Source organism: Pangasianodon hypophthalmus, chromosome 6, assembly GCF_027358585.1.
Source record: "Pangasianodon hypophthalmus isolate fPanHyp1 chromosome 6, fPanHyp1.pri, whole genome shotgun sequence".
NCBI classification, from domain to species: Eukaryota; Metazoa; Chordata; class Actinopteri; order Siluriformes; family Pangasiidae; genus Pangasianodon; species Pangasianodon hypophthalmus.
Genome location: NC_069715.1, coordinates 24,554,597 through 24,582,464, shown reverse-complemented (window position 1 = coordinate 24,582,464; position 27,868 = coordinate 24,554,597). Strand labels below are relative to the sequence as shown.

Sequence of the window (27,868 nt, the reverse complement as noted above, 5' to 3'; positions counted from 1 at the left end):
ATAACAAATACAAAACAACTCTTTTAAAGAGATATGCTGTTTTATCATGCTGGGAACAATAAAATCCCTTTATTAAATTTAAAGTACATTGCAAAATTCTTTGGTTCAATTAGCTGTGTATTTTCCTCGGAATAGAGATGATTGTGGCTTTGTATATTTGATAGTACTGTAACAACTATGCTAAAATAAGCCACAAATAATAATTTTAACATTCAATAACAGCAACAGGAAAGTTCATTACTTGTTGCTCATTCATACCAATGCATACACAGACACACACAACCACACGCACAGATTCCCTTTTTCTTACATATTGGGAAAACAACACATTGTTCAGGTGCATGGAAGAAATAAAACAGAAAAAGTAATACAAGCCTTTGGCATATAAATGCTACATGTCCTATTTTGAATACACTTCTAAAATACAGCTATTTCCAGAAAGTATACAGAAAATGCAACAGAAGAATTCTGATGGACCTCTGCAAATCCACCAATATCAGAATGCTGGTTCATAACTAATTAATCAGGGGTGGACAAATCCAATTTATTAATCAGCCCACCAGTCCTCCAGCTCCAATGTGCTACCCAGTTCCATGTTTTGGTTCCCAGAAATCTATCTGAATAGAATAAAAAGTGGTAACTAATGCAATTTAACTCAAGTATAACAAGCAAATTATGTTAGTTGCCACTTTTTAGTCTAGTTGAATAGATTTTAAAGAGCGTTTGAATCCCTGGAAGGGGTGGTTTTATGTAGCTACAGTCTTTACCCTCTCCTGATAATCTGAGAATCATGTTTGGACCCTAGACAAAAAGGCACGAAGTCTTTGGCTAAGATTTCAGCTACGAGCTCTGGTGTTCTCTCATCGCACATAAAGACGATATTAGTCTAGTTAGAGTCTTCATTTTCACCCGGTAAAGTGTTAATTGTGAGGTGCCTGTGTGTTGAGATAGCATTAGGTTTATATAACAGTTTTTGTGCTGCACTGTACTATATTTGGCTCAGCTTAGTCACTGTTTCCCTTCATATTCCTGATTCTGGAAATATTGTCTAGCATCCATTAAAGGTATATTAACACCCTGCTGAACACTGAACCTGCATGCTTCAGGCACCCAGGCTAGCGATTTGTCCACCCCTGCTAATGCTTTAAATATACACAGAAAAGTAAAACATACAGAACAGGAAAAGGCACATTTAGGTTTGGAATTAACACACTGTTTCCTGCAACATAACAGTACATAAGGTTTGCGGTAGTGTCACATCACCACTCATTTATAGGTCAAGAGTGGAGAAAATTTCTTGATGGCTTCAGTAGGACCAATGATATTACCAAGAGGAGAGTAAATGACAGTTCATGGCTGAAATGTGCAAAATAATAAGACGTTGGCCTACTGGAGATAAGCACCATAATTTTAGATGAAGTCCAATTTCATTTACAGCTTTTAACTTCGCATGCACCCAGGAATGCCAAAAATGGTATTTCTGAAATCGAGTGAGCCAATTCCATAGACGTGTATGGTACATCATACCCATAAAGTTACTTATGAAATATTACCAACACAGTATTGACTGGCCTTACCACATACAAAACATGAAAATAGACATTTGATTCTAGCTTTGACCGGAATCATCAATGCACAATTAGTTTGACTACACAAAAATGAAAGACAACAGTCATAGTGTGTAACTTGAAATAAATCCTAAAAAATTCTCAGTATGAAAATAGAAAATAACAGACATTATATTTGCACATAATTGATGAACGTGTAGTGTGAAGAATCGCATTCAACAGTATGTCAGGTTCATAGGATTTAGCTTTAACTGTATAGTAACTGGTTCATCTAAAAACACTAATGCCAATTTGGCAGCACCAATCTTCTTTTCACATAAATTCAACTTAGTCTTTGCATAGATAAAAATAATAAAATCTAACAGTAATAAGCCCTTTTTCTTTCAAATAACTTGGCTAACAGTACCTTCTCAGCATGTGCTACACTGTAGTGATGGATGGGAGTGTTTATTAAATCAGAAACTAACTATGAAAAGTAATAGACAACTTCTTGTATGGTTAAGTTACGGTGCATAATTTAAATAGCAAAAATGTGCAGGTGTGGAAAACATTAGGCGTTATGGGCTGACATTACACAGACAAACAATTAATGCTCTGGAAAACTAGTTCAGTCTTTGGATGTACATGAATGAATAAAATGTATATACATACTGCAGATGATTACAATGCTAAAGTAGACAGATAGCATAACAAAACATCTAAAACCGATAAAATACCTGATACTATATTTTATCAGATGTTTACCTTTTAAAAACATGCCTCTCTTCCCATTAAGGATAGAACAACGTTAAAGATTGCGTACTTCACCTCAATATCCAACACAAAGGCAACTTAAGCTTTCTGTCTGGAAAATCCAGGTCTAGTTTCATAAACCATTTAAAGCAATCCTATTGAAAACAAAAACATAGTCTATTACGTTGTCATTAAAAATGTACTCATTGTGAAAAATGGCATGGTCATAAGATGTGTAGGTTAGGCTACTTCACGTTCCGATGTCAACACACAGTCCTATATCCAGGTGTCTGGCTCATAAAGCAGGTTCATCATAACCTGGGCTCCTCATTAAAGCTTGTTTTACACTGTGGGATTTCAGTGGCATTTAAGATTATTACTTCTCACATTGCATGAGGTGATCCCAATAAAAAACTGTGCGATAACGTGTGTATCAGCTTATACTATAATGATCCTCTAATGATACCTGTGATTAAAGAAAATTACTGTTATGTTTGCATCATCAGTGCACTTCTGTAGAAGTCCCCTTTTATGGCCATATTGAGTAAATGGTAAAATGACTACCTTGTAATGAACTTAGCAAGCAGTATGCATATAAATATACTAGAACAATGAGAGCAGCAGCTGTGAGTGGAATTTTACTATTTAACACTCAAAAAGAATTTCAGTGGAAATTCTATATGTCTGATATAAAAAATAATCAGATAAATCCAAGGAACTTTGTCAGTCTGTAAATGTGCTTGGAGTGTAAAGTGACTTTTCACAATTTATGCTCCTAATTCCATAGGTTTTAAAGAAATGCTAAAACCATTTTCACAGTGAAAGATTAGTAGCCTATTCTAGGGAATAAGTGTAATTTTTCTAAGAGATGAACAACAGTTTATGTTCTGTAATCCAGAACCTAATCTGCGTCACAACAAGTTACCTGTGCAATATGCGTCACTACGGCAGTTTAACTGAGTAAAAAGTGAACCACTGTCAGGAGATAGAGTAAGATCACAATGACTTCAAAGACAGCTAGCTAACCAAACAAAATCCTGCTTTATGAGACAGGCCCTAGGAGTGAGACAGTATGTGATTAACACAATAACAAAAAATAACTACTTGTTATTCTCATTACTTTAAAATGCCAATTAAAATGTGGTGTAAAATCCAATAAACAAGTTTAGTTTTGCAGAAATGGCTAAAATTAATTATATACAGAAATAGTCTCCTATTTAGGCTTCTGTTTATTTACCACATATGTTATACTTGGTGTGGGTTTGACACTAGCAGCTAGCCTTTTTTTGCTTTCAAATAAAATGGTCAGCAGTGCCTTCTCTGAATGGAATGAAGTGATTGACTGGAGTGTTTGATTCATTACAAACATTAACTGTGAAGTCTCATAAACTAATAAAAATCTGATTGCATGGTAAATTCTAGTGATAGTGCAGGATTTATATTGTAAAAAAAAAAAGCCCTGCTATTGGGTAATGGGTTCTTTCCATGCATCTCTGCAAATGCCATTAATCCCTATGTCTTTCTGTGGGAAGTAAAACCTCCACAACCTATGACTGTTTAATGTGAATCCCAAAAGGGAGATGATGTTAGACCTAACAAAACCTACAAACTAATAAGTGGGCCATTCTGTTTTGACATGAATCTGTAAATGTACAAATCAGGCATCATTTACCACGAGTCTACCATGATTCCTTTCTCTAATGCCATACATTGACTCATAACAAAATATAGAGTGCTGTGGACCGAGTATCAAGATTGTCTTAGGGCTTCTAAAAGGTAGCCCAAGAGAAGAATAGTTACAAACCCAAATCATCATCCACAGGGACAGACTGCAGTTGGGTAAGAATTTTTGCATCTCCATCCATCTCCACATCGTCCAGATGAGATTCCCTATGTACATCATCGCCTGGTGGAGGGGTACCCAATAGCAGGGACTCCCCACCTGGTAAGCCCAATAAAGCTGGGTCCTCAGGTAGATCCCCCTTCCCACGTACATCAAACAGTGTGAGTCCAGACGAGGATGACAGTGGCACGGGACTCCAAGCAGGTTGAATGAGATGGGGACCACTGGCTACACCACTGCTGAGGGGACTGAATGACAGCATACTCTCAGGGCTGAGGGTCTGTTGGGATGGCAGCACACTAGTCGGGGTTGGGGTCGGAGAGTCTGAAGTGTTTGGAGAGGCTCCTGGTGTAGGGTTAGCCAGGGCTCCAGGCTCAGGACTACAGTAAAGCGCAGATGAGCCAATTAAAGGAGACGACTGAAAGGGAGTAGAGGTCTGGGCAGAGGATAAGGAGACTGGCTGATTTTGTAGTGAAGTTGAGGTTTGTTCCAGTCCACTGTTGCTGTTAGTGCTTGGGCCTGGATTTTCTGGGATGGATTTGACAGGCATGCTGGTAAACTGGAAACCAGCTGGGATGGTGAGGATGAGTTTGCCATTCTGAACACTCAGAAATGGACCTCCACCTGCCAGGAGGAAGTTACCTTAAAACAAGAGCAGAATGATGCAGTCAAGCGCTCTCATTTGGTGGCAGAAAGAAGGAACAAAAATAAATTTTGCTGCAGCTGGTGTACTAACCAACAGTAAACTTTAATGTTTGGTTGCAGTGAACTTTGAAATGTCTGGTGAATCTAATATGGTTCAATAATACTTGCCCATATCTTACCTGGAGATGCAGAAGGAAGTTGAATCACTCCGGAATTGAGAAGCTGGACACCTGGAATAGCACCAGCTGTTGGCACACTCTGAGGAGGTCCTATGGGGCTTATACGTATAGCTCCCTGGGGCACAGCAACTCCTCCTCCAGAGCCAGATGTTAAGATTTGGAAAGCACCTCCCGGAGTTGGAATGGAGAAAGAGGGTGCTGCTGGGACCACCTGAGGAAAGGATATGGTCCCTGTAGGTGCTCCAGCAATGGGGGATACAGGCATGAGTTGAGGCAAAGGTACCAGCTGGGGCTGCCCTGTGTCCTTGGACTGTGAAACAGGGACTACTTGTGTTGGTGAGGAGATGGGAATGCCTTGTGTACCCAGCGGGGTCTGTGTCTGTGGGGTGGGGGCTGAATTGGACTGGTCTGTTAACTGAAGTGTCAGCCCTTGTGGAGCCTGTCCATTAGGCACCCGGGGGACAGACACGACAGTGTTCTCGCCAAGTGCAGAGGATCCATTCTGAGCTTGAGCTTGAGTAAGCCTTGGCCCAATTTGCAGACTGGGGGTTGGAAACTGAGGAGTGGAACTCTGGGATAGCTGAGTGGTAATGGGGGACACTGGAACCAACTGAGGGCATGACAACGGAGTCCCTGCTGGGTGCTGCACTAATTGAGATACTGGAATACCCTGGATGGATGGTACCACCTGGGGCAAAGAAAGAACCTGAGGGCTAGAGACAGTGGAAGAAGATGCTATTTGTGAAATGGAAGAAGTAGGGTTTATTTGGGAACCAGCTGTTGCTACCACCACAAGCTCAGGCTGCTGGGTGGATTGTAGTGGCATTGCAGGGTTGGAAATAACTGCACCAGATGGGGGAACTGCAGAAGAAAGGATGCCATTTTGAGTCAATGCTAATGAAGGAAGGGAGGTGTGAGTCATTATTGTGGAAGAGATTGTGGATGTGGATATGGAGGTGGGAGGCACCATTTGGGTGCTATCTTGAGCCTTCATAGCCTCTGGAACAGTAATGAAGTCCAACGGAGAAACATTATGGTTGGTCACTTTCGTTTCCTCTGTCAATGAGACAGGGACTGTCGTAGTGAGGCTGGCTTGCGTTTCTATTTTGGTAATGCAGTTTTCATCTGGGGTGCTGTTGTTCCCACTACCCTTAGATATAACCTGAGCCCCATTGAGTAAAAGTGGAGTGTTAGTAGTTACAGGACTGAGGGTGACTGCATGACCATCGCTCAGAGTCAGTCCATTAATGATGACACCAGTTCCAGTCCCTGACAGTAATGGGCTCCCATTGAGCAACAGGGGATGAGGACTAGTAAGGAATCCCCCTGTGTTATTGAGAATGAGCTGACCTCCAGTACTACAGGGGGCACCAGAAAGGGATATGAGCGAAGCAGTTGAGCCTCCAGCCTCTTGAGCAGCAGGTTTGTCGGTAATGTCCTCCAGATCAGCCTTACTAGCCTCATCCTCTGTGCTGTGGTTTCCGTCAGATTCACTAAAATAAAAATTAAAAAAAAAGAGAGAAAACACCAAAATGAAACAAAAAAATCCGAAATATCTGTGGATGGGACAATCTGACAGACAAAGTATCATACTTGTATGAAAGGACAAACTTTATCAAATGTCTTATTTTGTGTGCATGACATTAACCCATTATTCAGTAACTAATACAAAACATTTAGTAAATACAATGAAATTAATAGGAAATGTGTCTAGTTAGAAGAGTAAGGAACGCAAGTCTGGACCAACAAACAGATCATGGCAGTTTAAGTGCTTAACAGAGTCTTTTTAAAAAAAAAAAAATAAAAAAAAAAACAACTACTACTTTGGACTTGTGACCTAGTTTCCTTTGTACTGCTTTGCATGCATTTAAATGGCTTGAATTCCTGATTTCAAAACACAACCATCCAGGCCCCAAATGTCCTGGTTACCTCAATACAGAAAGGATTCTGTAGGAAGTACTATCTAAATTAAAACATAATGTCAATACTTCCAAACTAGAAAAGAGCAAATAGTTGTTTTTCTGTACAATTCGTAATGACTGTGGTAATCTGACTTACTTTAGACTTAAAGTGACATACCTAGCTGTTTGAGCAGTAAAATACAAAAAAAGATATCACTTAAGAAAAAACAAAGTTTCTTTAAAAAAAAAAAAAAAACAGCTGTACCTCACCTGAGCTGCCACATTCTTTGCCTGGCATTTAGAAAACACATTTAAAAAAAAAATAAAAACTAGAAAGTGTAAGAGTGTAAAAGCTGAATACACACACACCACCTTAAGCAACCTCAATCATCCATATAGAAACTCACTCATACCTTAAATGCCACTTAAGCTGGTAGTATACTTCAAATGACAAAAGAACCTCCACCAGATGCAGTTATTGGTTTACTCAGAACTCCTGTACACACTTCTAGTAGTGATGTGCTGATTCTGATCATAAACTTTTAGGTAAACCCTGAAAACATTTTTGCATTTACATTTATTTCTTTCTTTCTCTCTTTTTTTTTTTTTTGCAGATTCATGCACTCTTTCAGTGTAATTTTATAGAAATGCTATCATGGAAACTTCTTTTCAACATTTGATCTGTTTGTTTGTGTGAATGGTGCAATGTGTGTTTTTGTCTGCGTCTTGCAGCCATGTGTACTGAGCTGTGATACACTGAAGGAGTGGGAATTCCCATCTCTAATGCTCACTAGGACACTTTGCACCGTTGGGGTACAGAATAGGGTTAGAGAGAGCTGTGAGCTGAGCAGACTTCACAACATTGTAGTGTTGCCTGCACGTGAAAACTATGACGAATTTCCTAGTTACACAATTGCACCACATAGTACACAGTTATAGAAGGAAATTATTTATAGTTGCACTATTAGTTGTCACTCAGATGAGGATGGCTTGCTTTTGAGTCTGATTCCTCTCAAGGTTTCTTCGTCATATCATCTAAGGTTGTTTTTCCTTGCCACTGTTGCCTCTGGCTTGCTCATTAGGGATCAATTTATATGTATAAATTTATAAATATATGGTTGGATATGTATAAATTTAGATTTTAAGTCCTGAATTTATATTTTTGCTGTAAAGCTACTTCGTGACAATGTCCATTGTTAAAAGTACTTTACAAATAAAATTTAATTGAATTGCTGGATCGGTTTTGCTGCGGACTACTTCTGAACCCCTGAAGGGGGAAACCTGGGTAAAATGTGGCACTATGTTTCTTTTATGTATTACAATGCATTTTGCAATAGTACCCATGTTGTTAGACTATAAAAAGCAGTGTATAAGGAAGGGGTATATTTTGGAATATATATATATATATATATATATATATATATATATAAATAAAAGAAATATAAATAAAATAAAATATATATATATATATATATATATTTATAAATAAAATATATATATATATATATATATATATATATATATATATTTATAAATAAAAGATATATATATATATATATATATATATATATATATATATATATATATATATATATATATATAATAAAAGAGCACATAGTGAGTCCATTACTCAAAATATACCCTTTCCAAAAATATATGCCCCTATATATATATATATATATATATATATATATATATATATATATATATATATATATATATATATATATATATATATAGGCATATATTTTTGGAAAGGGTATATTTTGAGTAATGGACTCACTGTGTGCTCTTTTTTTAAAGCAGGCACGCCAACCCTGTCAAATTGAACAAATAAACAAAAGGGGTGGTAGAAGAGGCAAAAATGCATCAGAGGGAGATGTCCGCTGTCGGTTTTATTTTGCAAAGCAAAATAAAAGGAGGCGGCATATGAGTTTTTCCTTGTGTGTTTGTACTGCAGCTCCCACAACCTAAAGAAAACACACAAATGTGGAATCCAGAAAGCAGAAATGCAGTTTACTGCAGTGACCATGTGATAATTAGACCAATCGCAGACAGGGGGAGGTCCCAGAACAACAGTCACAATAGTTCGGAGGTCTGTTTAGAAGCTCGCCCATAAAGCAGCATATGAAATAAAACCACAATGTCTATCTTGTTCAGAAGTATTGTTCATCAAAACATCTTTTTGTTTAAAGTATAGTTTAAAGCTTTAGTTCAGCTCAAGTGTGTCAGTCAACTTAACGTGTTTCTGCTGAAATAACAAACTCATTTAATTGTGTTATAATGTTATAAAAATGTTATATACCCATGTTTATGGAACAACATGCTTCAACATATAGGCACAAAATTAGTTTTTTTTGCAAAGGCACCACTATAAACCAGCTTATTTTCTCTACACATAAAATTGCAAATAATTGGGAATAATTACTAAAACCTGCAATCTGTAGTGTTTCCGCCTCACAGCTCCAGGGTGCCTGGTTCGACCCTTACTGTCTGTGTGGAGTTTCACATGTTTCCTCAATTTTCTGTGGTTTTCTCCCACCTCCCAAACATGTAGGTGGTAAGTGTATTGGCTATGCTAAACTGCCCTAAGTGTGAAAGGGTGTGAATGTGTGTGTTTGGTGCCCTAGGACGGACCAGCGTCCCATTCAGTGTGAATTCCCACATCGCTCCTTGTATTTCCGGGATCCACTGCAGCCCTGACCAGGATAGAACACTTAGTGAAGATGACTGAATGAATTATTAAAACCTACCTCACTTTTTGAAGCTGAAGCCATTAGGCCAGCCTCCACTGCAGTCTCCTTCACTGCAACAATAAATACCTTTTTTGCTTTGGTGCTTCCTCTACTTTGTTGTGGAAAGCCAGTGTCGTTCATGCAATTTTTAACGTAAAATAACTGCAATTTATTTCACCATGCTATACACATATAGCTAGCCACATGCAATACATAGTGACAACAACGACTTCCCACCTAATTAGTGTGACAGACAGTAGTGATTGAAATCAATTGGGTCCTAAACACATCAGAGATCTGCATCTATTTTATGGGTAAGGGCCAAAAAAAAAAAAAAAAAAAAAATTACCCCTTTGGTCCAATGTTTTCCGTATGACCTGAACGTACTAGATTAAAGTTCCACTATAGTGACAGCAGTGATTATGAGCAGCTGTGGTGATCAGTGAAGTCTGGAGAGCACCGTATTACTGCCTAACCACGAACCCCTGTGATAAGAGAGACATAGGGGAAAACACACAACTACTTAACTTCAAGAGCAACTAAATTCTTAATTCCCAAGTTAAAGGTAGACTAAAAGCATGTGGCACTAGTTTCGCCTTGATGGACCATCCCAGGTGTAAGCCTACATTAAATTATTTAAAGGTTTTACAGGATATAAAGAAATCTCATTATTTTAGTGGGATTTTTATGTTTTATCATTTTTAAAGCAAGATACTACAGGAAATAGGGGATTTAAAATAGAAAATCAATAGATATTTGCCAGTTGACTGCTGATATGCTTACAAGCATTTTCTTAACTTTCTTAAAAATTGACATTCATTGTTAATTCACAGTTACTGTTATCACCCCAAAATGGATTATTTTCCAATAACAGCACATTCTGAAGTGTTTTATCCCTTTTATACCACAGCAATCGGTCAACTATTGCAAGTTTTTATTCGTTAATGAACGGCACGTTGTGCTTTTAACCGTTTAGTTACATTTAATGTCCCTGATACCAGTTCCTGTTATCATTTATGCTATAGCAGTCTCACCAGCCTCTCTGTCTTGAAGTTAGTAAGACCCAAAAAAAATAAAATAAAATAAATAAATAAAAAAAATAAAAAAGGCAGCTTGTCATGTTAAATAAAGCGCTAAATAAATGTCTACTTACATAAGAATTCACCATATCGACAATAATGTTTTTCTTTGATAAATAACAACAAATTTTTCAAATCTGCTTATTATTAGTCTTAGACTATGTGGAGCATCCACCATACAAGTCCCAGTGAATGAGCTGTTACTACAGGAACGATAACGTCTCAGAATGAGCATTAATATACGGTATATGGCCAGAAGTATGTGGACACCTGACCATCACACACATATGTGGGCCTTCCTCAAACTGCTGCTACAAAGCTGTAAGCACACAATTGTCTAGAATGTCTTCGTATGCTGTAGCATTACAATTTCCGTCCTCTGGAACTAAGGGGCCCAAACCTGTTCCAGCATGACAATGCACCTGTGCACAAGGCGAGCTCCATGAAGACACGGTTTGCCAAAGTTGGAGTGGAAGAACACGAGTGTCCTGCACAGAGCCCTGACGTCAACCCCACTGAACACCTTTGGAATGAACTGGAAGGCCGACTGCATCCCAGGCCTCGTCACCCAACATCAGTGCACAACCTCACTATTGCTCTTGTGGCTGAATGGGCAAATTCCACATCTATGCTCCAAAATCTAGTGGAAAGCCTTCCCAGAAGAGTGGAGGTTATTATAACAGCAAGGGGGCTACATCTGGAATGGGATGTTCAAAAAGCACATATGAGTGTTATGGTTAGGTGTCCACAAACATTTGCCCATATAGCGTAAACTTGTGATTTGATTTACAGCCAGGACTTGTGTTAAAGTTGCTGTTATGGAAAATTAATCAACATCATCTGGACCAACATCATCTGGACCAATCAGAATAAAAAAAATACATTTTGACATTTTCAGGATCAAATCTAATGCAAATAAATTAATTAATGAACATTTTGGCAAATTCCTTTCTTATCCTTTTGTATCATCCATCCATTTTCTGTCTCACTTATCCTACACAGTGTAATGGGGAGCCTGGAGCTTATCCAAGGGCACTTGGGGCACAGGACAGGACGAGGTGCTAACTTACAATGGGCAATTTAGAGATGGCAGTCAGCCTACAACGCATGTCTGTGGAGTGGGCAAAGAAACTGGAGTGCCTGGAGGAAACCCCCCCCCCAGGTACATGCAACTCCACACACACACACACACACACACACACACACACACAAACCCCCAACCCTGGAGGTGTGAGGCCACTGTGCCCCCCTTATCCTTCTTTTAGGGATAAGCATTAAGATGTAAAATTTAATGAATGCAGCGCAATTAGAAACAGATTTTTGGTTTATACATGTAGTGTCTTGCCTTAAAATCAGTTCGGCAGAAAGTTTTTTTTCTTTCTTCGTTTTCAGCTGACGGGTTTCTTTTCCCTTTCTGTGAAATTCCTGTGCAGTGTACCGCAGGGAGACGTCGCCATGCAGCATGTCGGGAAACCTGAGCCACTTCTGGGTGCTGGGAGCTCACATTTCACAACAAAGCAACACGCTTGCAGTCTCAGACTTGGTTTCAGGCGACTGTCTCACTGGCTAATCAAAACCGGCACTAGTCGGCAACTTTTCCGACTTTTCTTTCCAACTTTCCAATAAAACGAAAAGCAAACGTCACCATTCCGAGTCTAGGCCGCGTTATTTCGACCAAGTCTACACATGAAACAGTAGTTTTAGTCTGCATTATTGTCTCACATGTCCGTATAACGAAGCTACAGTGGACAGCTACGCGTGTCTACAGCTCCACTGTACTGAGGCGGAGGAATGCACAAATAAAATGTAGCTTAACCCGAAACAGAGCCAACTTTCTCCGTAAAGAAGCCACCAAAGAGTCAATATCCTGTTGATTCAACATGGGAGCTTCAAAAGCTAATGCCAATGTTATACGCTATGTTGGGGGGGTTTTTTTTATACTATTTTGTCGACCGTGCACCGATTTGCTAAACAAAAGAGGGTTGTTTTGGCTAGGAGAGGGTGAGCTGAAGGGTACCTGGCTCCAATACAGAGCACAGACCTCAAACATGGAATAAATAAATAAATAAAACAAACCCAAACCTTCTTAGCTGAACCGTCTTACTGTAGGAATAGTTCGCCTACCTCTTGCTGTTGGTACCGGATGGAGTTCGGTCTCTCTGTCGCCGATTCTTGAACCAGTTGCTCACTTGGGTCAAAGAAAGTCCAGTAAGTTTGGCCAGATTTTTCTTCTCGTCCGGAGTTGGGTACCGGTTAACTTTGTAACATTCTTTAAGGGCGTTGCGTGACTTTTCCTTGAAACAATACACCGTCTCCTCTCCGTCCCAGATGGTCTTTGGAAGGGGAAACTTTTTGCGCAGCCGGTACTTGTCCACGGCGCCCAGGCTGCGACCCCGCGACCTCTCCGCCTCCTTGTAGCGCGCTCTCAGGTAGAGGTCCTGCAGGAACCCGTGGTTGCTCGGGTGGAAGTCGCGGCTCTCTAAGATGGCGTACAACTCTGTAAAGTCCTCGCGGTGGAAAGCGACCAGGGCCTGGGCCTTAAGCAGGGTCTCGTTGCCACGTAGCACGTCGGACGAAGGAGGGATGGTGGCCAGGAAGCTCCACAGGCGATCCACGTTGCCCGCCTGCAGGAGAGCCTCGCACACGCAGGCGACCTGCTCACTGGAAAAGCCGAGCGCGGACTTTGGGAAGGTCTCAAACAGCCGCTCAGAAACTTCCTCCGAGTCCGTCTCCTCTTTGACTCGGGCTTCTGTTTGCCCGGACTCCTCGGCGCTTCCATTCTCCGTTTGTTCTGGAGACTCCAAAGACAAGGAAGCCATTTTTTAGTTGAACTTTTTTTTCTCTTTCGGTTCCTCCTCCCTCCCTCGTCGTTCCCTCAGCCCATTCTCCGGGTATACTGAGATGGACGATTCGAAAAAGAGTCGGCCCCTTTTCTGAACGAATCATTTGTTGAAAAGTGAGTCTATCACTCACTTTTATAAAAAGATGCCTTTTTAATTTAAATTTAACTAAAACGATACTTTTACTGGAGTAATCTCTAATTTCCCCAAGTTTTTTGTTTGTTTGTTTGTTTGTTTTTTAAATGCTATATTACATACCTTCAGATAAATATAATAAAAACCCTGTGAGTTTATGCAGCAGCTTCACAGCTAATAATGCGTTATAGTTATTTATTTTCCCCACTTTGCCCTGCTTGATTAGGGATAGCTGTCATACACAGTGCGAACTACGTGCTACTTTATCTAAACAGTAGTAATCTAATTGTATTGGTGATTATACAGAGCTAGGCTGCTATTTTCAGTGTCATTAATTTTCTTTAATCCATGAAAATAGGTTTCAGTAGGAACCACTGGATGTGAGCAATGGAAAACTTCATTAGACTACATAATGTTTTTCTATTGGCAATGAATCAAATGAATCAAAATGTTCATCTGATTCATTTAAGCAGGTTCATTCCTGCGAATCGAATCAGTGAAGCAAAGCGATGTCCATTCCCTGTGTGTAGGGAGTGAGGCGCCACGCCCCTCGCGCCTCGCGCCTCGTCAACGACCTTACTCAACAACAATCCATCAAATACCCATCTATACATACATACATACATTTATTTATTTATTTTTATATTTTTATTTATTTTATTTTATAACCAGAAGGTGAACCTGAAGGTTGTGGGTTCGAGTCTCAGGTCTGGCAGGGATTGTAGGTGGGGAGAGTGAATGACCAGTGCTCTCTTCCACCCTCAATACCACGACTGAGGTGAGACCCTCAAGCAAACTGCCCCCAAACTGCTCCCTGGGTGCTGCAGCAAAAAAGGCTGCCCACTGCTCCGGGTGTGTGTTCACTACTGTGTGTGTGCGCACTTGGATGGGTTAAATGCAGAGCACAAATTCCGAGTATGGGTCACCATACTTGGCCATAAGTCACGTCACGTCACTTCACTTCATCATATGTGTATATGCACTCTTGACCAAAAAAAAAAAAAAAAAAAAAAAAGGTCCAAGCCCAAAATGGCAATTTTTAAGCTTTTAATGGTCAGAATATTTGCAAGAATTAAACAAATGCACTCCTGAGAGCTCCTGTGCCACCATTTGCTGGTTTACTTTTTGCAGTGAACTGTTTGGGGAAATGCTAGAAACAGGGAAATTCACTTATATAGTCTTCTTGTATGCAAAGGTAAAATCATGATACTGATTAAAATGTATGATGTAAAATTCAGACTAACACATGTCTGGATGTGCAAAATTTTTCAAAAAATATCTTCTGGGATTTTTTTTTCATAAAAGATTAGTGATTATTTGGTTATATGCCACACTTGATGCAGCCCATAAAGGGCCACAAGGCTTAAACCTTTAAAGAAATCAAAGGGAAAAGCTTCCCATACTAACTTCTTTTATCTATTTGTTTAATTCCTGCTAATTTCCTGACCAGTGATTTGTTGTTAAGACCATTAAAAGCTTGATATTTTGCCATTTTAGGCATGGCAGATTTTTCTTTTGCCCAGGAGTGTATATATGCAACTATCATGATGTTAGTACATAAATGTTGCATTCGAATAGTGGGAGAAGATCAAAGTGTCTTAGACATATTATTCATCTATATTAAAACTGGAAGAACATTAGCCAAATATGTACTTTGTAACACCACTGCTAAACTATACTTGAATTTTAAATTGTAATCTATAATCTTTGTATAATAATAAGTCAGAGCTGATGGTGAATATCAGTAGTTGAAAGAGTATAAAACATGCTGACTCGATTAAAAGTACAGCTACTGCAGTAATAATTCACTTGAGTAAACATAAAAGTAGTGATCGAGAAAATTCATTTTTTCAGTGTTCAGTTTTCTATTCTGTTCTTATGTTAACTAACCAAGTGAGCGAAAATTATCCTGATCTCAGATGTGTGGAGTTCCACGTATCCTCTCTATGTTCACATGGGTTCTCTGGGTTCTCTGGTTCTCTGGTTTCCTCCCACCTACCAGAAATATCATGCGTGTATTCCCTCACATCATTTTCACAAGATCGGCAATAGATCCACCGCAATCCTGATTAGGATAAACCGAGTACTGATGTTAAAGATGAATGAATGCATTAATAATTCTGTCCTAAGAAATTACACTGAAATGTATACTTTTTAAAAAATAATTCCACTGAAATTTCTGCATGATTTTTTAGTTGAGATGCAAGCAAAGTCATTCAGGTTGACACTGTGAATCTTTCAGAACATTAGAACACTGATTGATGCAGAATTGGTGGTTTTGGTACAGCAAATGTTCTCCTCTGGTCAAAGAAATTAAATGTTTGTGTTGCCATGATTGGCAGTTCACAAAGGCACTTCCAGTATCTGCAGATGAGATAGTAAGTGCAGTGTTCTGAGACTGTGATGTGTTTTATTTATCATTCCATTTTTGTTTAAAGCCTACCACTGAAGCATATATTTGTCCAATCCCAAAGCATGTCATGCTATGTGTTATGCGGTTTTGCAAAAATTATCTTTCTCATGCTAAATTGTTGGCATGGTGTAATGAAACTCCACCTGTCTTGTGCATGCAGGGTGTTATATGGAACAATAATATAGAAAGGAACAAAATTAGAGTTAGAGTTTGAATTTTTTTCTTATTTTGAATTTGTATGATCTGAAGTTGAATTTTGAATTGAGATTGAATTGCGTGGTTTGAAAAAGAGCAATCTCAAATTCCAAACCAAATATCATGCTTAAGGGTGTAGTTTTGAAATCCAAAACATATGCGTACAACAGTATGTGTACAATCAACTTCTAAAAGCATTCCATCTCCCTATTAATTCCATAAATTTTTAGATTCACTTTCAGAACAAAAACCGTGAGTAAATAGAAAGACTGATTATTTTTTTAGTAATTGATTATCTGCATACTTCGTTTTGAATTTCAAATGTTCAATAACACACCCTTAGGCATGAAGTTCAGTTTCCGATTTTACATGCCTCTCTCGCTTGGTCTGTGTATGTTGAGTTCATTTTTCTTTCAAAATGAAAATGGGAAAACAAGGAAACATCTTTTTATCTTACTTTTGTTTTTCTTGGCACACACTTTATCCAAATATGAAAAAAATGTCCACTGGAGTACATTTCAGTGTGAATGGAGTCAAGTGAACTAGAAGTACAAGTATCCTACAGGCTGTTCTCTGGTTAAAATGTGTACTCTGGAACCTTAATCAGTTTCCATAAAAGATATGATCAAATGGGATTAGCATATACAGAAATAAATGTGGGGTGATTCAAATATTCTTAAATTGCAGCACCTCCTTGCTATTTTTAAAAAACACATAGTGATCCATATTAATAGTACATCATGCACTAGCAACAATCTGCAATCTACCCTACTTGCTGCCTCAGGGCCTGGACAGCTTGAAATCATTAAGGAAACATTGAATTCAAAATATTGTCAGGAAATTTTACAGGGGAATGTCGGAGTAGCAGTCCATGACCTGAAGCTTAAGAGTGGTTGGGTGATGCAACAAGACAATAACCTGAAACATATGAGTAAATCAACAACAGAATGGTTGAAAAAGATGAAAATTTCTGACCTTAACCCAATTAAGATTGCTATGGCATGGCCTGAAGGGCTGTTTGATCAAGTCATCCCAGAAATATTGATGAACTGAAACAATTTTGCAGGGAGCAATGGTCCAAAATTCCTCCTCACTGTTGTGCAAGTCCTACAAATAGTACATCTCCTACAAACACCCAACCTCCATTTACATCTACATTACATAACGTTACTAATTTGTGAACATGTGGACAACATCACACGCTACTGCCTCATCTAATGTTGCACATCCTATTGTACAGTGAACATCTATTGCACATTGCACATTATTGCACGTTATATCGCACAAACGGCACATTATTTGCACAAAACTGCACATATCCGCACTTTATATCTGTACTGTCAGACTGCTGCTGCCACCATCCAACACTATACATACTATATTGCATTATATTGTATGTTTACAACAGATTTGCAGTATTTACAATATTTACAGTATGATCATACATATTCTTTTATATTCTTACACACACACACACACACACACATATATAATCCCTTCATATATTTTTTATATATATATTTCTTTATATTTAATATGTTTCTATATTTTCTTATTTTATGTCAGAACATTTCACTGCAAGTCATACTGTGTATGGTTATGCATGTGACAAATAAAATTTGAATCTGAATTTTTGAATTTGAAGTCTCATAATGGTGGAGGTTATTGCTGCTAAAGGAGGTTCTACGTGTTACTAAATTCAAGGGTTCACATAATTTTTCCAGCCTGGACTGTGAATGTTTACTCAGTATGTTCAGTAAAAACATGAAAAGTACAACTGTTTGTGTGTTATTAATTTAGTCAGATTGTGTTTGTCTATAATTGTGACTTAGTTTAAGATCAGACCATATTGTATGAGTAATCAGTGCAGAAATCAAGATGTACATCTCTGCTGAAACTACTGGTGGGAATTTTCGCCAATTCACACTTATTTTCAGTTCGTTCACTTGTTCCACACTGTTTGTGTGTCCCTAGGTGACATGCAGATCGCCCCTGGGGAGAACATGCTTTCCTAAAATTTGCATGACTTGAAAAGGCCAACATACACAGAGGCACGCTGAAATGTTCTCTGATGTGCATTTACCCTGACTGTTTAACGCTACATTTAGTCTCAGATATATTATGTAGAGTGCTGGTACTACCTGGTCAAACACATGAATTAGGTAATACATTCGTGTGTGTGTGTGTGTGTGTGCGTGCATGTGTGTTTTAGTGCATTTGTGTGTGAGATACAACTTTGCATGCTGGATAGGCAGGATTAGTGAAGACTTTAACATAATTCACAGACACATGTCCACACCTGGATGTCTGAGGGAAATGAAGCATGGCTTTGCACCACCATGGCATCCCTGTGAAGGAATGTAAACTCCACTTCTACAGGGGAAGGGGGGATGAAGAGCAGTGAGAGGTTGAGAGTGTGTTATACACCACCCCTACCCCATCCTGCCCCATTTATCTGCACCTCTGAAGTGTCAGCCTTTCATCTTTGGTTTTATGCCTGTGCACACTTGCCCTCCTAGGCACACCAATCGCTGTGAAATATACTGACAGTGCAGAGCCTACAGGGATTGACTAAGGAAATGTGTGTGATTTTAGTCACTGGTCACTTTGAAAGCACTTTTCCTATCAAACAGGAAGCTCATGAAGGTGTGCAAAAATTAATTAATTTTTTTTAATGTACTCGTTTCTTTAGTCAAATTTCATTTACCTTTAGGTTACACTATTAAACTATAATATTTCACTTAAAACCTACCTGTACATGCTGGCATCTGAGGAGGGTGGATAGGTGATAGTCTGACATATGTGTTGTATTTTTGTTTAGTGTTGCTATTTTATTTTGTGTCTGGCTGTTTTATGTATTATTGCTTTATTTTGTATATTTCACATGCTATGTTATTTATTGTATTATTTTATTCAATGTACAGCACTTCGGTCAAAATGAGTTGTTTTAAAAATGTGTTTTAAAGTGTGTTTTAAAAGGGCTAGATTACAAATTTATATAGATCTATAACATAAAAAGAGTGAGTCAAATTATTAAATATAGGTACATTAAACGGGTTCTTTATAAAATACAAATTTTAATACAAAAAACTCCATTTTATATTACTTAAGCTACATCATGTGGCGTATGATGGTATTGCAGCCAGTGTGTTTTTTGCAGTGGTTTATGAAGTAAATATCTGTGATTTTCATCTATCTATCTATCTATCTATATATATATCTATCTATCTGTCTATGTGTTTATTTACTTATCTGTTTGTTTATTGATTGATTGATTCCCTGGTCACTTTAATTCATGGGTTTAAAATGATGTCAGTCTCTCTAATGTGTTTCTTTTTCGTTGCTCATTTCCTAATCTACAGCTCAGGAACCTAAAAGCATTAAATAATGTTAACTTCAATGTATTTATTTATTTATTTTTTACAAAAATTAGGAACATTTATATAAAACAGTTTAACTAGATTTAACCTGCTGACAGTCACACTGATGTATTTCATATGGGAAGTTGTTTATTTTCTCATCTAAAGCTCAATAATTTAATAACAAGCATAATTAATGAATTAATTTTATTTTTTTTATTAATTATTAAAATAAATTTAATAAAAGTGGACACGTAGGCGACAATAAAAGATTACACAAACAAATAAACATAAATATTGCACATAAGTAACATTTAATAATAATTTAAAATAAATAAAAAAGCTAATCTGCTTTACTTATCGGGGTTGTTAGGCTTTTTTTTTTTTTTTTTTCATTTATCTTTTTTGCTTCTCCTGTAAAACACTTTCCCCAAATCAAACGCTGAGCCAACTTCACTCTGTTATATGGCCACTTTTCCCTTCTGCTGTCCCTGGATCAGCGGCTGAATTCCAAATCGGTCCCCTGTCAGAGACACAGTGCACTTTGTAGACTGTAGAAGCCATTAGTGGTGCAGCGTCGCTACTGCACTTGCTCAGGGAGCAGGGCGCCGTTTGGGCTGCAGCCTGTGAAGTGGGAGGGCAGAAACTTCCAGAAGCGGACTGGGCGGCGTGCAAACTGCCGGAAGCTCTTTTGTTTTAATGTTAGCTAAATAGCTAACCGAAATACTCACAGGATCTAATATACGTGTGTGAATAAATTCAGTGTTGTGCGTTTTGATTTAAAAAAAAAAAAGATAAAATAATTTTTGGTGTGGACCGAAGTGTGAGGTAAGTCTTGAAAGGGCGGGAAGGCTAGCTAGCCTGTGAGTTATGCTAGTTAGCAAGCAGGCTAGCCTGGCTAGGTGCTGCTTAACAATGAAGAGTAGCCTCATGAAAATAACAATATTAATACTTTTAATAAAAACGAACATAGACAGGAATAGAAATTGAACTGGAATTATAATAAAAGTGCACACATAGCTATGAAAGCACCACTTTGCTAAATAAGGCAACTTTAATGTAGTTGCTAAGCTTTTTTTTTTGTGTTGCATGGGTTCAGTGGCTCCTCATCAGACCTGCATAGGGTGTAGTAACGTTAGTCATCATTTTATAATCATATGTTAGATGGAGATTGGGGATTTTATAATCATATGTTAGATGGAGATTGGGGATTTTATAATCATATGTTAGATGGAGATTGGGGATTTTATAATCATATGTTAGATGGAGATTGGGGATTTTATAATCATATGTTAGATGGAGATTGGGGATTTTATAATCATATGTTAGATAGAGATTGGGGATTTTATAATCATATGTTAGATGGAGATTGGGGATTTTATAATCATATGTTAGATAGAGATTGGGGATTTTATAATCATATGTTAGATAGAGATTGGGGATTTTATAATCATATGTTAGATAGAGATTGGGGATTTTATAATCATATGTTAGATAGAGATTGGGGATTCAGTCCCCAGTAATGGTTTAGTTCCAGATGATCAAGTTTATATTGTGATGAATGACAAGTCAGAAATGGAGAATTGGCATGTTTGCATATTAAATGTGTATTAAAATGCAGTTTTGCTCAAGTCTCCCTTTTCCCTATCTGGGCAGAAGGAACACAAGGCTGGAAAAATGGACGAGTGTGTGACAGTGGTCACCAACCCCGTGGTGTCTGTGCGTGTGACCAGCACCCTCAGCTCCTTCGAGGTGAACCGGAGATTTAACCGAGGGATCACCATCGCAGAGTTCAAGGTGTTTCTCCATCACTCCTGCATTATCAGTCAAACTAAAGAACAAGAGAGAGAAGATGATTAACACAAGAGCCTTAAGGGCAATTCCAGAGCTGTGAATGGGACATTTGGACTGTTTCACTTGCCTGTACAAGCTCAGCATCAGTGAGACAGTGTGCATATCTGGTCATGTGAGATTTCAGGGAGAACCAAGAGCAATATTTAAAACATATTCTTGGACTTGAGAGATATATACACTTTTTTGAATGTTATGGGCATTATATAACATTGCTTGTATTCTTCACAGAAAGAGCATCACAATAGAAACCCCACAGCAGCATGGAAATTTATTTATTTATTTATTGTTAAAACCACTGTTTAAATAACTAAATAACTTTATTTTTCCACAGTAAGGTTGACATTTGCATAGAATTGCCTATGTAAACTTAAATACCACAGTGGTTTTATTCTGAAAATTCAAAATATGCATATTAACAACTTTATTATTTACAATGAAGTACAGCTGTGTGCAGGACTTTTTTTTTTATTATTATTTTTATTTTTTAATCCCATTCCTGCCTGTTCTTGAAGGAATTCTGATGAGTCACACCTGCTCCCACCAACACTCCTGACCAATCCTGTCCGCCTTTGCAGGAAATTTGATCAGTCCCTCCTGTTCCTGCAGGAAGTTTGATCAGTATGGTCTGCTCCTGGAGAAAGTTTGACTGGTCCCGCCCATTTCTGCAGAAAGTTTGACAAATCCCCTCCGCTCCTGCGGAATGCTTGCCCAATCCAGTTCGCTTCTACAGAAAGTTTGACCGGTCCCTCCTGCTCCTGCAGGAAGTTCGACCAATCCTGCACAATCCAGGAAGAAGTTCGACCAATCCTGATGGCTCCTGCCATTTTTATTGTTTGCTGCTATATTTTCTGTTGAATTTAGCTGGTTCAAAATATAAAGAAGTTAGATATTTAAACCACAATGACTCTGAGCAGAATAAAGAATTTACTGAAGAAGAATCAGCACCTTTGTGGCATATTATCTACATCAGTATTTCATAATTCCTAATTGTAGTTTATCACATATATTGTTGTCTTTACATGTACCACTGTTAAATCTAAAGCAGGCAGTCTGTGTTGTGCTGGTATCTCATGCCCCTCTGCTGTGTGTTCCTTCCTCAGAGCAAGCTGGAGCTCGTCATCGGCTGCCCTGCGGCCTCTATGGACCTTCAGTTGTTCAGCTCTTCAGACAAGTTCTTGCAGAACCTTGATGATAATGAGGCTCTTTTAGGTTCCTACCCTGTAGATGACGACTGCAGAATACACGTGAGTATATTCTGAGGATAATGAAGCAGTCAGGAAGCCATAGCTTTAGAGATTTCAAATTCTGTTAATCAGAGTAGACCAAACCTTCTGTGCAAATATTTACTCATTCTGTTGATCAGAAACCCAGCACACCTGATGTTGGTTTATGACAAAGGAATTTTATGGCTAAGTGTTAAAAACATAGTGATAAACAGAGAGCTGAGATATGATGAATGATAAAGTTGTGTTATAACTGCAGGTGATTGACCGCAGTGGTTCTCTGACTGGAGCGTTCAGTGATTTGTCCAAGGTGGAGAAATATGAGATTCCTGAAGATGCATATGAGAAGAGAGCAGGTAATTAATATTTATTGGGTGATTTTACTTATCATGTTCCATTGACTGTATGGAAATATTCTTAGCCTCCAGAACGTGCTAATGGAAAGCAGTGTATAATTATATTCTTTTTTATAATAGTAGTTTTAGCTACTTTTTTAATATAGTTTTTTGCAGGTTTTTAATAAATAAATAAATAAGTACAAACATTAAAGCCAGCTGACACATCAAGTGAAATTACATCCTTCAATAATCACAGGGGTGGGCAAAGTATAAATTCATTAGCTAGCTCCGTTGTGTTGCTCAGTCCCTCGTTTTGGTTGCCTGGAAACTTGATTGACTTGGCTAGAAAGTAGTAGCTAGCATGACATAAGTGTATTAATAAAGACTAAGACAAACAAACAAGTATATTAAATCCTGGGCAGCAACCAGGCTAGTGATTCATCCACCCCTGTATCATCATTCTTGTGACAGCTGCCATGTGTAAGTAAAAACAGTTATGTATTGTGAAACAGGTCATTGAAAATAATAATGCCTAGTACATTAATAGGACATATAAAACTAGGCAGTGTATTGTTTTATTTCTTTGCCCAACACAGAATTTAGAGCTCATGTTTCAAATCTGTATACCAAACCAAAAGGGCAAAGGTCCACTATGTCCACTGGTTATACGCTAACCAAATCAGCATCTCAATGTTGTTTCTGCTCATATAGTGTCTTCCATTATTAATTATTGACAACCCAATTGACAAATCTTTCAGACATTTCGATTTTCTGAGTTAAAGGTGATAATTTTATCGTATTGTCCATGTTTCCAGATGTGTATGTCCACTGTGCAGTCATGCGCACCTTCACTTTAGTGGTCAACTTTAATGTTCCAGTTTTTTGAGCTTTGAAACTCACCTGACTTTTCTCAGACTCGATGCGAAACTTCAAAAGGAACATGAAGATAGGACGCTTCAACGAAGACAACATGGCTAAACGTGAAGAGGCGCACTCACAGAAAGAAGAAGAGGAGAAAGCTGCATTAGCCTTGATCACAGTTGGCAAGCGGTGTCAAGTTCAAGTTGCTGGTCAGCCAACAAAGATTGGTACAGTTATGTTTGTGGGTGTGTTCTCATTTTTTCCCCACTCATTACAGATTAAAAGAATAGTTTAATCAGAATTAAAAGGTTATCCCAAATGTACTTGATCACTTGAGTCTTGTAATTGATGCAGTAGCGATTAGGTAAACACAAAAGAGTTTTGCATAGGTCATGCATCTACTTTTGTTTACTCCTAAGGCTGTTTGTAGTTTACATTTCTCTATCTTTTAGGTACAGCAGACTTCAAACCAGGCTACTGGGTGGGTGTGAAATATGATGAGCCACTTGGGAAAAATGATGGCAGGTCAGTATCAGTATAGTTTTGTTCATGCTTTAGAAAGGCATTACTTCGGCCTTGATTTGAATATGTTTTTTGCTGGATCTTATCTGATTTTGCATATACATGAACATCAAATACATGATAAACTACAACGGCATACCGTCCACTATCAGCATTACAACAATTACAAAATAACTAGGAGAGAAGGAGGACTGTGATTACCAAGAGGAACAGTGATGCTGATAGTGGACAGTACAAGTTCTACAATCGGGTACAAAGCACATTTTGGTTTGGAAGTTTATCTACCTGGTTCAGCTACACAAGCTTTAAAGACAGTGTGAAGCTGAAAGATCAGTGTTTTTGCTCGTTGAACCAGATAGTTCGTGAGCACTGTAAAAGATGTATGTTATACTAAAGTGAAATGTCATGTTGTATCCCCATTGTCCCTGTGGAGGTAATGTAGGTTGCTATGTCTGCGTGTTGTTTCAGTGTGAATGGCAAGCGGTACTTTGAGTGTGAGCCAAAGTACGGTGCATTCGTGAAGCCTCTGTCCGTGACTGTGGGAGACTTTCCAGAGGAGGACTACGGTCTGGATGAGATGTAGGCTCCACCTGGCATGGTATCACAAGGTATCAGGCGGGGGAAAAACATCTGGAAGGACAAAGCAGGACTCGAGTCAGTCCACTGTCATAGCCCTTGATTACAAGGGTTTTTCCTGTTGTTATAGCTAATCATATTTTAGTTTCATGCTTGTATTGAAGAAACCTAAAAGGTGGCCTTTACACAACACTGTTAGTGGACATTTAACAGCATCTGCTTGCAATTAAACAATAACATTTTTAATTACATCTCTGTGGCCACTGGCATTGCTTAGCTCATAATGTGAGGACAGGAGTAGACGCCAAATTAGCTGTCTCGCATATCAGCTGAGACAGAATTAACAGATTTTTTTGGTTTTTTTTGCCAAGCATTTTGCTGCGTTTTGATTGCGAATATTTCACATTTTGTTTTCTCACCGAACTTCAGTGTGTTTTTCTCCATCTCTTCATAGCTGCTTTTAATGAATGATAAAATGTGTAAGAAGAGATAGCATAACATAATTATTTGGGATGTTGAACTTTTATTTTCACTAATATGTATAATATGTATAAATGTTTTTGGAAACTAATAGCCTTATTCCTCATTTATTTTCACTTAACAGTGCACTACCTTTTCAGTGTCCTTATTGTTTTAGTGCATCCTTATTCTGTGGTTTCAGAGTAAATGCATTGGTTGGCTATTTATATAAATAACATACCAAGCACTCTCCGCTGTAGACAACAGCCACAAGGATATCATGGTATCCATCAAAACTGCACATCTTACCATTTGATTTCATTGAGAACAATGAATTGTACAACATATGTACAACATGCACAAGCACATTCAGTTTTTAAACTAAACTTATGCATGAAACAGATTTAATATTAGCATGGATTGGGAAAATCATTTGTTTGCAGTGGTTCTCAATTCCAGTCCAAGAGATCGTATTATCACACATTTTAATTTGTATTGTGTGTATCATGAGTTTTTTTATGATACTGACCAACTGCAGATTATTTTTAAGAGATTTAGTTGAATGCGAGAGCGACTAAATGAGTAGTGTTTCAGTTAGCATTTAAAAATGTTAAACTTTTTTTTTTTTTTTAAAGAAACTTTACTTGTATGCTTGTTCTTGTTAGCAGACTAGAAAACCTCAGAAATCCTACAATCTACAATCTTAAAATCCATCATGACCAAGGCTGTGTGATGATGGCTAAAATAAGAATCATGATTACTATGATCATTTATTAATTTATTTAAGAATAAAAGAGATTTATTGCACTTTATCATTTTCTTTCAAATTGCACATTAATAAGCCTGCATTCCTTCATATGAATAAACCGTTGAGTCTGAATGAGCCTGCCCCTTGGGCATGTTTACTACTTAAAACATCTGCTTGTGAAGATTCAGTGCACCTCATCGTTCATTCATTTTCAGTAACTGCCTTGTCTTGGTCAGGGTCACTGTGGATCCAGAGCCTGTGTGTTGTGGGAATACACCCGAGATAGGATGCCAGTCCATCGCACCTGCACTACATACACACATTCACATCTAGGGAATCTTTTGGCCTGCCTTAATCATGACATTACTTTTTTGCCATATCGGGCATCTCTGTGCCTTGGACTGGATTAGAGAACCATTGAGCAGCATGTGATGTGTTTCAGTGTATACTTCAGATTTAGTATCACTCCAAACACACAACGTGGTCCACTGAATAATAATGACAGGGTAGTTTAGTGACATGGCCAGAATGCAAAGACACATTTAAGACATTTAAGAAACCTGCACCTGTTAAAGATTTGGCATTTATGTTTAAGTCTCGAGAATGTGACAAATATGAAGGTTTTTTTTATGTGCTTCTAAGCGATTCTCAGTTCACATCCTGTAATTTTTTTGAGTCCAGCACAATTTGCTTTTGTTTCTGCACTAACAAACTCAATAAACATTGTTATGAACCTGCAAATAGCTGAATTTGTTGAGTAAAGCAGATAAATGACTAAACTGTGATGGAGACCCTGCCCTGTCATATGAAGTTTACTCAGCTCAGTTGGTGTGTAATTGTAATTCTTTTATTTATTCTGTAAATCTCTGTCATTTCTGAAGTGTAAATGTTTTGTATGTGATCATAGCTTCTGCTAGAATAAAAAACAAGAACAGATTGCATAAAAAAAGCTGTAACTGTCATGAAACTTACTGCACTTGTAGATTTGTAGATGATCCACTTTATCATTCTAAGTGGTCTCAGATCGATGACTCAGCATTTTCTTTGCATATGCGAATACGTCAGATGAAATCAGGCCTCTTATAATGGCCCACAAGTGAACTGTACTTGGACCACCCAGTCTGCCTCACATTTTGCTTTACTGCTGAAGAATTTGAGGCTTGCTCTCTATACATAGCTACAGTCTTCTGTCACATCACAGATACAAACAATGTTAAAAAATACTTTAATGGATGAAACACTCCAATAAAGTAAGCAGTGTTAGATAGAAACAGGACAAAGTCATACAGTCTAATAGATAATTGTAGCACTAGCTTAAGCTTAACTAGTTAAGCAGCAGAAGCAATAATAATAATATTAATAATATTAAGTACAGTAGTGTATGTATGAACAGTATTTTGTCTTTGCCAGCCACTTACATGAGAGTCACATGAGGATATGGCATGAAGCATCAGCTGGTTTTGATGGTTCTGCGACTGGTTTCTTGTTTCCCCCCAGATATTTCTGGTACTTCACTGCAAGTCTGTTTCTGAACTATTATCCATAATTCAGTAAGGGTCTGAGTTCTAAAGAAGTCATGGTGTGAACAAGTTCTCTGAGAGTTCAAATGCTAAAATGTCCGTAAAGGCAGCTGAGCCCCTTTTTGAATCGAATTGTATCATAG

The 27,868-nt window shown here is 38.1% G+C and overlaps 2 protein-coding genes across 3 annotated transcripts; one reads left to right on the top strand and one right to left on the bottom strand.

Moving 5' to 3' along the window:
- Positions 1-34: 34 nt before the first annotated feature.
- Positions 35-13,602, bottom strand: six5 (SIX homeobox 5). The gene is made up of 3 exons (XM_026914032.3): positions 12,807-13,602; positions 4,968-6,460; positions 35-4,785 (listed from the first exon to the last, which is right to left on the bottom strand). The coding sequence occupies exons 1-3, from the start codon at positions 13,499-13,501 to the stop codon at positions 4,097-4,099; spliced, it is 2,877 nt and encodes a 958-aa protein (XP_026769833.1). The 5' UTR covers positions 13,502-13,602; the 3' UTR covers positions 35-4,096.
- Positions 13,603-20,238: 6,636 nt separating this feature from the next.
- On the top strand, positions 20,239-25,569 carry tbcb (tubulin folding cofactor B). 2 transcript variants are annotated; one of them, XM_026914088.3, is made up of 7 exons: positions 20,239-20,452; positions 21,281-21,421; positions 22,579-22,722; positions 22,961-23,057; positions 23,954-24,145; positions 24,353-24,425; positions 24,891-25,569. In XM_026914088.3, the coding sequence occupies exons 2-7, from the start codon at positions 21,302-21,304 to the stop codon at positions 25,003-25,005; spliced, it is 741 nt and encodes a 246-aa protein (XP_026769889.1). In that variant the 5' UTR covers positions 20,239-20,452; positions 21,281-21,301; the 3' UTR covers positions 25,006-25,569. The 2 variants fall into 2 exon arrangements, with proteins under 2 accessions (XP_026769889.1, XP_053090748.1); XM_053234773.1 differs by lacking the exon at positions 20,239-20,452 and adding an exon at positions 20,737-20,758 and having other exon boundaries at positions 23,954-24,127.
- The last annotated feature ends 2,299 nt before the right edge of the window (positions 25,570-27,868 follow it).